Source organism: Cuculus canorus, chromosome 5 (genome assembly GCF_017976375.1).
Source record: "Cuculus canorus isolate bCucCan1 chromosome 5, bCucCan1.pri, whole genome shotgun sequence".
Lineage (NCBI taxonomy): Eukaryota > Metazoa > Chordata > Aves > Cuculiformes > Cuculidae > Cuculus > Cuculus canorus.
The window spans coordinates 38,609,293-38,620,748 of record NC_071405.1 but is presented as its reverse complement, the minus strand read 5'-3'; the positions used below and the strand labels follow the sequence as shown (position 1 = coordinate 38,620,748).

Below are 11,456 nucleotides of genomic sequence, written 5' to 3'. Positions count from 1 at the left end.
AAGCTGGACTAAACTTTTTAAATCACCGATTTGTAATAATTGCTGCCCTGAAAAAATGTATGGCCTTTTTAATGCTTAAGCAGTACAAATGTAAAGAGGCATGACAAAGGCCATTATACTCTAATTTGGAAGTGGAAGCAAGCATGTGTAAACATGCACAATTTTTAACATACAAAGAGTACTTCTTAAATATTTGTGTTTAACACAAAATTTTAGGAGTTGTTTATCCTTTGTATTGTGAGAGTTTATATTTAGTTATGATTTTTATGTTTATTCTCTCTTACATTTTAGATGTCTACAGTCCTAATTTTAGCAAGAGTTTTTAAACCTGGCGGTTAGCTCTGGCTCTTCCTCATTGCAGTGCAGGCACACTGGCTTACTAGAGCTTCAAAAAAGAAAGGCTTCCCTAGATGATCCAGAGCCATTCCATAACTCTTCTTTTAACACAAGTGAAAACACACATAGTTGTTTCTCAATCATTTTAGATAACTCTTCTCAATTTATCATAAACTTTGCCTTATCTGATGAGCACATGTAACAGACATATCTTATTAAGTATATCCTCCACAACAACTCAAAAAGAATTTTACATTATGTGCTACTGAAAAAAGTTCAGACTAAATTTTATATACACAAAAACCAGTCAATTACTTTGAAGACAGGTCATTGTTAGGTTATTTTCTAACAGCTATGGAGTTCATGGACAAAAGCTAGTTAAACGACAGTTGTAATATCCAGAAATCCTGAAGAAAAGGGTACAAGCACTGTACTTTCAGTTAGACCTTTGGGACAGAGGTGATCTCAATGGTGGCAGAAAAGGTACTGCATTAGACACACCCCCTTCTTCATGTTTTTTTAAGCCTTTTGATACCTTTTAATTTCTCTCTAAAGTGAACAAGCAGTATTGCCTGCTATACTTTTTCTATGCAGTGGTTTCCCATAGGTTCCATTGGGGTTTAGGTGCACTTGAATTATTAAAACAAAAAGTCACTGTTCGTTGTTGAAAAGGAAAGTGAAAAATCTTTTATTTCCCAGTGGTTTGTTTGTAGATCTAGCGATTTTCCCTTATTGCTCTGATTCAGTGATTATTTGGCAAAGAAGTAATCAGTTTATAAACTCTTACTTAGCAAGTCAGCTTGTAAAAGTACCAGTACCTGGAAACAGACTATTAAACATATGCTTTCTGTCAAATTTTCTGAAGAATGTTCTGGTTCTTCCTCCTGCCATGGGAACCATAAACATTTTGTTTTGCTCTAGGTGATATGAATGCTTTTATTTAACAAGCTATTTTTGTTACTTACTTTCTCAGCAAAAGTCTTAACAATATAATATGACCAGACCTTGGAATTTAATTCACTTCTTTTCATGTAACTAGCAATTATACAAATAATACTCCCAAGATGCAGAAATTTGTCATAACTAGAAAGAAAACTCAGACCCAAGAGCAAACTAGAAAACAGAGATAGGATTTTTGCAAATCATGTAAATACCTAAAATAGATGTCCTTGTGGTTTCCTTATTCCTGGTTCTTTAACCTATCAAGGGCTGAAACTATTCATTCACTTCCCCGCCAGCTGAACACATCCAACACTAATGAACAAATTTGCTCTAGACCTGTCTTTCAATGCTCAATGCCATTTTCTCTCCCTCCCCTTAAATTTGAGAATACTAATGAAAAATTTACAGTGTCTAGAGTGTTACTTTAAATACATTAATTTTAATAGAAATTTAAACTGAATATCAAAGCAAATTTCTCAAAATACAAAAGCTTATTTTGACTTCTCATTGCAGTTATTTAAAAGGAGATGATCAACATACATATTTGGAACAAGTCGTAAGAGATATGAGAATCAGTCTTGTACAGAGGCAACATGACACCCTTCAGACCAAGTTCCATCATTTGGATACTAATAGGCAACCCTAAAAAATAGGTAAGACATCCAATTTCGCAAGACATTATCTTTTCCCCTGTAGATACAACTATTATTTTAAACAGAACAGGTCAGACAAGTAAAGTTCAAAAATTATTCATGTACCAAACACACAATAAATCAAGAAAAGAAAACTTACTCTATGAATGAAACATCTGATCCCTGAATATTTGAAATATGAACACATTGTCCAAAGTCAGTTGGAATGTATAACAAAGTTACAAAGATTCCTGCAGTTCACTGCATATTTGTCTAACATTTCTACTCTCATATGTAATCTAAAATGTTCAAAAAGCTTAAATGAATCTACAATGTTCTTGACAAGCATAACATTCATTTTTAACAATTAAGCTAACATCTAACCTACATGTAGTCTCTATATGTCAATGAGTTCACATATGAATTGAAATGTGTAAATGTACTACACATATGCTCTACCTCACTCTACTAACTGTATCCAAGGAATCCAAAGACTGATCTGTCAAAATACGTTTGAGTGAAAATCGTTTGACATGAAATATCTTGTTTCATAATACATTGAAATTAAACATGTTTATTCTGGCTTAAACCGTTCCTTTTTTTTTTTTTTTTTTTAATTTAAAAACTGAAATGCCACTTTCAAAGCAATTATTTTTAGTCCAGAACTCATTCCAAAGTAATGACAAAATAATATTTCGGTATTTTTCTTGGCTCTTTATTTCCAAGTTAATTAAGAGGAAAGAAAGAGGTATGCGTATTTTCTCATAAACTTTAACATACACAAAACTAAAGTGCACAGCTTTAGGTGAAAAATTCAGAAATAGCAAAAATGGTTTTCATGACACTTAGGTGATAACAGGTCTCAACTGTCTCTTTCAAGACATATTTTTCTACAAATATGACATCCACCTAAATGCATTTCATTTCTGTAATGTAAACTGCCACCTCCATAATATGAATACATTTGAATGGACAGTATGGCCTAGAATTATGGCCACATATTTACAGACAGAGTATTTGTAGCAAAATCGATTGATGCGGATTCACATCATTGTATCTGAGAGCAATTTAGACTCATTCATTACTACTTGCCTGCTCACTGAATGTTTGATTGACCTGTTAGGAATGGCTTTAAAACATTATGGGTCATAATGGCATTTTCTTAATAGATGCTTCAGATCACTTTACATGTGTGGACATTTTTTAAACTGAGATTTCAACTTTACCTATTATGGGATAAAACCCATCTCATCAAAAAACTATCATCTCCGATGTTAGTTGCAGATGATAGAATGAGCTTTGGTACAGCACATTCACAACAGAATTTGATGTGTTATATTCTATTAGGGATTATCACACTAACAGCATTACAGCAATGAGACCTTATAGAATTATTTTTTATGAGATACACGAGTTCATTGTGTATACCGAGGACATTGATTTTACCATTTACAAGGTCCACTGTTCATACATATATCTCTGCTTAGTAAGGAAAGTGTATGATATCGTATAATATTTCTTATAACATTTTTAAAGCTGTACAATACCATACATCTTAACAATCCTCTAAGTTGAAGGAACTGTCTCAAAATAAGCAAACAAAGCAGAATTAATCTCTGCTCTTACAAGAAAATTACATCTGTGAAACATCTGACTCAGTGTTTATCTTTGAGTAGTTGCTTATGACAGAGGTCACTGTATATTTTCTAATGTTTTAAAACTTCAGTCAAGACAGAGCTCATAGTTAAATGAAGAGATCACAAGGAAGAAATGTTAGGGCAGAGACTTATTAACCCGTGTACTCAAGGGGAGAAAAAAGTAGCCACCATTTATGACTGCTTGAAGCAGAACAGATTTCTGAGACACAGAAAATGCGGAACACAATCACAGCTTAAAAATTTCCTGGTGCCTTTTATCTAAACACCACATAACGCTAAATAAACATTCATAAATTAAGTTGTGTAATGTATCTACAAAGTAAGTACAGTAAAGAAGAAATGTACTTACTTTTTTGGCAGATGTCCTGGTACCCTAAAGCTGCTGATCATAAAATGATCCAGAGCAATAGTTGCAAGCCATCAAGAAAAAAAATACATATACTTTCATAATCTACAGAGTGCTTTGTGAGAAGTTGAGGGGAAAAAGACTCTTGAGGTATAGCTTGTTGAGTAATTTTAAATTTATATGGTTTCTTGATTAAAAAAAGGAAAATTTTAAGAGGAATGTTCATGAAATATATAAATTTATTTTTAAAATCATTATTATTCTTTCTGTTGTTATCCATTGGTAAAATCTCCTTTCATCAACTTCAAAAGTCTGAAAGTCTCATTTCACAGTTTTATAAATTCATGACTAGTTAGAAAAACAGGAAAATGGAAATTCAAGCTACAATTGTTTTATCTGTTCTGATTATCTGTTGTATGCATGTACAACTTTTCACATAAGTAGTAGTTTAAATATTAAAACACATCTGGACATGCTCACTTCGGTTCTTGGAACCCTTGAAAAGGAGGGAAAAAATTAGGGGTATAACGACTTGAAATTTTATGTGGATTTGATATGTGCTTGATTTCATAAATATTTTTCTAGAATTCTCCCAGTATATTTAGGAAATTTTAAATGAAATTAAAGAGTTCTCTGTAAATGTATATCTTCTAATGAAGCACATATTTCCACAGCATAAGAATGACCTCTAACATCATTCCAACACAGTATTCAAAAATTTTCTAAAAATATTTCTCAGCTAATTACAATTATGTATTTTCATAATTCTATTGATAAATATCAACAGTTAAGAACAGGACTCATCTCATAACATCCCTTTCCTTTCAAAGTATATACTTGCAGTTTTAAAGGTTACGTATTTTCTAATGCAGCAAATGCATGAGACAAGTGTTTCTTAAAACAGCTACAAAAAGTTCTAACTGTAGAAAAATTTCCGTGATAAGACATTATGAGAAGCATTTAGTATCAGAGCACCAAATTCTTGGCTTGATTACCTTGATCCAACTAGATTAAACAAGAAACCAACATTTTGTTAGACTGTAGTAAGGTGTGTTGATGTGTCTTGGCAGGAAAATAAAATTTTAAAAACTACCATTACAAACCACTGAAACAAGTTAGCTAGCTCACTTTGTTTCTTTACCCCTAAAAACTACATGTTTATTGCTTTAAAATAAATAAGTCATAAATAACAATAGGACTAAAACTAAATAAAACTGTATATCTATTATCTTATTTTATACCTATCATATTGATTATTTTTCAAAGGTTTTTGGTTTGTATTTATACAAAGCTCTCTTCCATATTTGTGCATAGCAGAAAGGAATCCACAAGTCTGGGCTTTACTAGTTGCTGAAAATCTGAATCTTCAAGTCCATCAGGACTCATAACTGCTAATCTCCGTAAGGCTGCCTAGAAAAACAAAAAAACACTGTTATAATACTTTGACAGTTTGACAAAGTCTTCATTGCAGGAAGCCTTTATAACTATCTCTAAACAAATAGTCAAGACTCAAAACTGAGTTGTGAAGATCTTTGGACTCTTCTGCCTTGCAAATCTCATTACTGTCTTCATCTGTCAAATGAACCTACCCTCAGATATTAAATGACAATTCTTTTGGAGCATAATACTCTTAAACCTGTGCAGCAGGGACAATGTGTCATTAAAGAACACAGAGGCGAGAGCCAGAGCACTTTGTTTGTAAACCTGCCTTTGTGTGTAATACTATCTCTGATCTGCTGTACGTCTCACACTGCCTCTTTGTATCTCAGCTCTCCTCTCAGCTTTTGTCTTATTTATGAGAACTGTAAGCCATCTGATTCAGGAATCATCTGATACTGAAGTTTTATGCAATGTCCATAACAGAAATCTTTAGATACTATGTAGTAGAAAGAAGCTGTACATTTCAAACCATTTGGGAACAAAGAAAACTGCCAGTGGTTCCAATTATGAGGCCACACAATACAAATTGCCTTGATGTTATTATTATCTTCATAAACTCTTCCCTTGTTTTTCTCAGTGGAGAAAAATATACAGCAATTACATAACTTCTAGTAACCTGACAGAACAGATGCAACTGGAAAGCAGGCTGTCTTTCCTAAATAGCAAAAATTGTCTTCTATTAGCAAGATTTGACAGTTGTGATTGACTTTTACCTGTGCTCTTTGTCAATGCAGCACTAACACAAGAATTAATCATATGCTTCAAAATATACAAAAAGAAAATGACTAAGATAAAAATATCAAAATGTATGAGTCCTCAGATTTTAGTAACAATACCTCTCAGAGTCTGAAGCCACTTTCTCAAGGGCAATATTTTTACCAAGTGTTTAGCAGAAATTGTCAAAAAGCAGTTACTAAAATATCAGGAGAAGCAGAATTGCTGAGACTGACAGGCAATAACATCTCAAGCAATAGTCATGAATTCAAGGAATGTTCAAGAACAACTTCAACGAGACAGAAAAATCACATTCTGGAATGCTGCCATCACTCCGTGGCCTATGATCTAGCCACACAAGATTAATAAGCCTTCTCGGTGTGTACGAACAATAACCACAGCATTTCTAATGCTCACATTCATACTCTTCATGATGAGTGAGTCCTACTTAAATGGATAGAACTTCTCATGCGTTGGCTGTTAACAAAAGCCATTAATCAAAGCTGTAATAACCAAGTTTTACTTTTAAAATAACATTAATGCTAAAAAGCACTTTCAAACAATATCCTTCAGTCTTCATTCATCAAAACCTATCTCCTAACCCTAGATTGCCCATGTTCTCAGAGCACTTTCCTCTCACAGAATGCTAGATGAAATTACTCGACTCCAAAAGTTGGCTGGGGCTCACAGTTCATGCAGTGCAGGGCCAGCAGCAGAGATCTTTCTCCTAAGCGGTTAAACCTTCTGTTGGCTACTCTTTGATTGGACACTATATTGTCTTCAAGACTCAAACAGAAAAAAATTGATTGTATTGAAAGCAAGAAATCTTTCCTCTCTTTGGCTACCTTACATAAATGTTTCTAAATGGATGTGTGTGTGCAGATGAAGGGCTGCTACCCTCATGATTCAAGGTTCATTTGAGCAAACATAGCATCATCAGAGAACGGAATTTAAGAATTATTGAAACTTTAAATTCTTAAGCATTCCAGTCATTTTTTTTTAGTGCTCCATAAGGTGAAAATGAAGCCATTTTTTCTTATGTGCTTAAATCTTTGATCAGAGGATAAATAATTCACGCTGTAGAGGATTATGCTTACAGAGAAAAGCAGGAGACCCTGGCATGAATTAAAAACATTCCTGCAATACTTATTCATTTTGAAATCTAAAGGTCTGGGTTTTCTGCGGTTTTCAGGTTAAGCATAAAAGAGAGATTAAAATGTACCTACCAGACATGCCACCAAAACAGAATCACTGTTATTTCTTTCAGTCGGTGATCTGCAAAGTTCAATTAGGCGAGGAATACCTGGATGCACAAGAGTATCAGGAGAAATAATTTAGAAAAACAAATTCCCTGTTTTGAGATGACATTTTTTTTGATGTTTCATACTTATCTTCCTTATTCGCTATGGTCTCTATCGCAAGGATGATATGCAAATATTTAAGGGACTGTCAATGGAGTTATGCAGTTCAGAGCAGTCACAATTAATAGTTGTAAAGTATAAACAAACAAATGCATTGTTTTTACCCACTATTTGTGTTTCAGAGTGGAATTTGTGATTTCCATTTGTTGCCTAGTAATCCTCCCACAGGCCCTTAAAAAACTCCCGCCAAAAGAACATATAACTTCATATTACGTTCATCACATGTGAACCTGCAGGGGTCCAAGTTTTCTGACCACTTACAGATCCTGCACAAGAGATAAACGAAGGAATGCAGGAGGCACAGTCATTTGGCACAGTCTGCCACAGCTATGTGTTGAGTGAGCGCTGCACCTGAGGTTCCTCTGGGAAATAAGCCAGAGGTTCATTTACCACAACCTCCCCAGTCAATCTCTGGACAGGCTTTATAGGGAATCTTTTCCATAAAGCATACCAAGTGAGGCTAAAACATTTAAAAAAGAGCTTCTCTGTGACTGGCAGTTCCTCCCTCTTTTTCAGTCTGCCATTAAGCTAGAGATACATCCTTACAGCTGAGTTTTATGGCTGCATCCGCCACTTCTGGGTCTCGGCTGAGTCGTGCCAGTGTAACTGCAGATTTCTGCTGAACTCGCTCACAAGCAGCAACTTCTGCTGAATTTCCTGAAGACGATCTTTCAAAGAGCATTTCCATTAAAAGCTGAACACCTAGAAGTATGTAAGAGCCATTGTTATCCTCTTTACAACAAAAAAACTCGGTCCAAAAATGTAAAGTGAAAAGTAAGCTAGGTAAGTACAGACCAATCACTGCCCAAATAGAGCATGAAGAATGCATAAATGCAGCCTGTAATTTGGTTATCAGCATTCAGGCCCGTCTGATCTGTGGACAAGTTTGTCTCCACTAGGAAGCTATAGAAGTTCTGGAACTAGAAAATGCAGTAACTCTTCCCTCCTCCAACTTCTTCACTACTCTACAAGTTGGTATTTTACATTTCAAAAATTTATATCAATCAAAAGAAATGCAATTCTTTATTTGCTTCTAAACTAACCTGAAGGTAAATGCTAACCTAAAAACCTATAGTGACATTTCAGGTCTCTACATCAAGATTTGCTTTCAACTAAAGTAGGGTAAAACTTTCTGTTCAGTTTATGCATTTTTAAGCAAGCCCTTAAAAGTTTCTATCTCAATCTACTTAAGAGTATTTTAGAATAAAGCATCCTTTAATGAAGGAAATGATGAAATTCTGTCTCTTGAAGTTTTCTGTGTGACTAGCTCTTCACTTCAGATGAGACAATGTCGTCCATCTCAAACGGATATGGTTTTATTATCATATTGTTGCTTATACCAGTTGATATTCTCATTGTAGCAGCACAAAAACAGATGAGACTGCACTGATTTCTATTTTCTAGATTATTTTAAATATAAGGACAATTATGTGCTATTAGGCTCCATATGCTATTAGACATTCAGATTACTTCAGGTAGCATCACAGGATTTTAACTGTTAGAACATTTGCATAAATAATTAAGAGAATTAGCATCAGAATCATGTAAGTAGATAATGCTCAATTGACATACAAAAAATCAAAGTTGAGATGAAAACATATATAAAGTCTCTGAGATTCAAGGACCCTTCTCAGTTTCTGAACCTGGCCTCTGACCAGCATCTCATTATTACAACATTAGGCTGACACAAAAAGCCTTTCTACACAAGATGAGTATCAACCCTTCAAATCCTTCTGTGTGAACTTCCATTACAGAATATATATACACAAAATTTACTTCATCAAATTGTGCTTGATAATCCACACATACATCTCCAGCTAGTATAGTCAAAGAATCACAGAATGACTTTAGTTGGAAGGGACCCACAAGGATCGAGTCCAGCTCCTATCTCTGCCTGAGTTAGGCCTCATTGGCATAGCTGTTAGAATAATTTCATGAACTTCAATCTAGTTTCTGCTGTCATAGAATGCATGTCTAGAACATGAGTCCTAACAACAGTAAATCAGACAACAACAGCAGAAGTCAAACAGAAAAATCACTGACAGGGCATTCTCTACCCAGTCCTATAATTACAGGCATCTAGGGTACTGGGAAACATCAAGGTCTTACCAAGAGTTTCTAGAAAATATTCTGGGTAAGAAAGCCCCATGTGCCTGCATCAAGAGGTCCAAGATAACCTCTCCGACCATCAGGAATACAAGGATTTTGGACCAGGAGCATGGCAGGAACCAGCACACAGACCTGACCAGCCTCTCTCTGGGTCTTCTCCATCCTTCCTATGCAACAAGGAGGTCATATAAGAAATCACCACACTAACCTGTCTTGTTCCTCCCACTCACTGCACTGTCTGCTGCATAGAACTGGAAAGTCAGGTCATTTATAAAACAGCATATATCTGTGCTTCGATTGCTTAGGTATCCAGATCCATTTAACCTCCACATAGTTATTCAGTCCTAATCTGCAACATCTGTCCACCTTACCAAGAACATCAAATGCACACTACCTCTGTGCACTCAGGAATCACAACAAGCTAGTTAGTTGCGCCTGATCCTTGCCAGCCACCTTTGTGTGCACAGAGCTCAAATTTTCCACTGAGATGCAAGAAACATCTAAATCCAGTATTACATAGGAATCAGTCAATTATTTTTCAAGACCAACTTCTATGTAGATGCTTTCTGAGAACCCTACTCCAACTTTCAATCAGTCATGTCCGAGATTAAGAGGATCCATACTCAAATCCTACTTATAGAAAACTTAATTTAAAAAGCGTGGAAGGGATATTCCTTGGAGAGAAAGAGCAATACGTGTCAAGTTTCACTGTAATTCAAAATGTGTTCATTGTCATGTCAACCCCACCTCCTCAAAAAGAACCCCCCCAACTGCCTTACTGTATTGCCTGGCCATGAATTTGCTAGTAGGTGTATTAATAAAGTAGTTACGTCTTCCTGTATCTTTATCCACAAAATTATAAATCTAATTTCTTAGACTTCTGGTGGGCCTATAACACCTACAGTTTCTTCAGTGTCATGAATTTCTCATCGTACAACTTTTTTAAAATATAGAAAGAAAATGGCAACTGTTGTAGAGCAATAAAAACACAAAGCTTCAAAATTTATATTACTTCTGAAAGCCAGTGAAAAAAGTGACACAAAGTGCAGATATGCATGGCTCAGTATCAGATGATGTCTTTCAGTGTGTAAGAATTGCCACAACATGCAAAGTAACTACCAGAATAAGGACTGTCGAAACACTTTTTACTCTCTTGCTTTGTATGAATAAGTCACTCACACAGAGCACATCAGCAATGGAGTCATACATGCAAAGTTTTCTAAAGCAGTCATAGTTTATTTCAGTTACATAGAATCATCCCAAGGACTCATTTTGCCTCCTCCAGCAGTGCACAATATCCGTAGAGACAGGATGTAAAATGCAGAGTTATTAGTAAAAACATTCTCCTTTACCTTGTAACCGCTCTTTTCCCATCTACCCACATTCTGCAGAAATACAGAATATAATTCAGCTGAAATACATACCATTTCCTTGAATGATTTCTGAAGCACACTGGTCCAAGACAGACATGTTTGCTAATATTGTTACCACCTGTTTTGAAAAAGAGAAGGAAAAAAGAAGTATAGCCCTACAATTCGGTAATATTAAACAGCACCTGGTTTATAAGAGCACATCAGAAATATGGCAAATCCAATAAAAATAAAAAGCATTCTTGTAGTTGAATAGTCTATTCCCACATTTGTGTTTTCTCAGGGATATTTTTATTACATATAGCTACTAACTGAAATCCAGACAACAAAAAAAAAGTGTAGCATCTTTTTCGTATGCTCTATACTTACACATAAAAGTCTGTCATATACAGATCTAGGCAGCAGATTTGTTCAGTGGTTGCATTGGTAGAGAAAGGAAGATAAAAAGGTATAAAAACCAACCAACTAAAAAACCCTGGAATCCTACA

The 11,456-nt window shown here is 35.0% G+C and overlaps 1 protein-coding gene across 1 annotated transcript in view; it reads right to left on the bottom strand.

The window, feature by feature from the left end:
- Nucleotides 1-481: 481 nt before the first annotated feature.
- The window catches only part of INSC (INSC spindle orientation adaptor protein), a 131,780-nt gene continuing 120,805 nt past the window's right edge, over nt 482-11,456 (bottom strand). The window contains 4 exon segments of the mRNA XM_009571811.2: nt 482-5,324; nt 7,295-7,371; nt 8,036-8,191; nt 11,023-11,089. Coding sequence (XP_009570106.2) covers nt 5,196-5,324; nt 7,295-7,371; nt 8,036-8,191; nt 11,023-11,089 — 429 coding nt within the window. The 3' untranslated portion in view covers nt 482-5,195.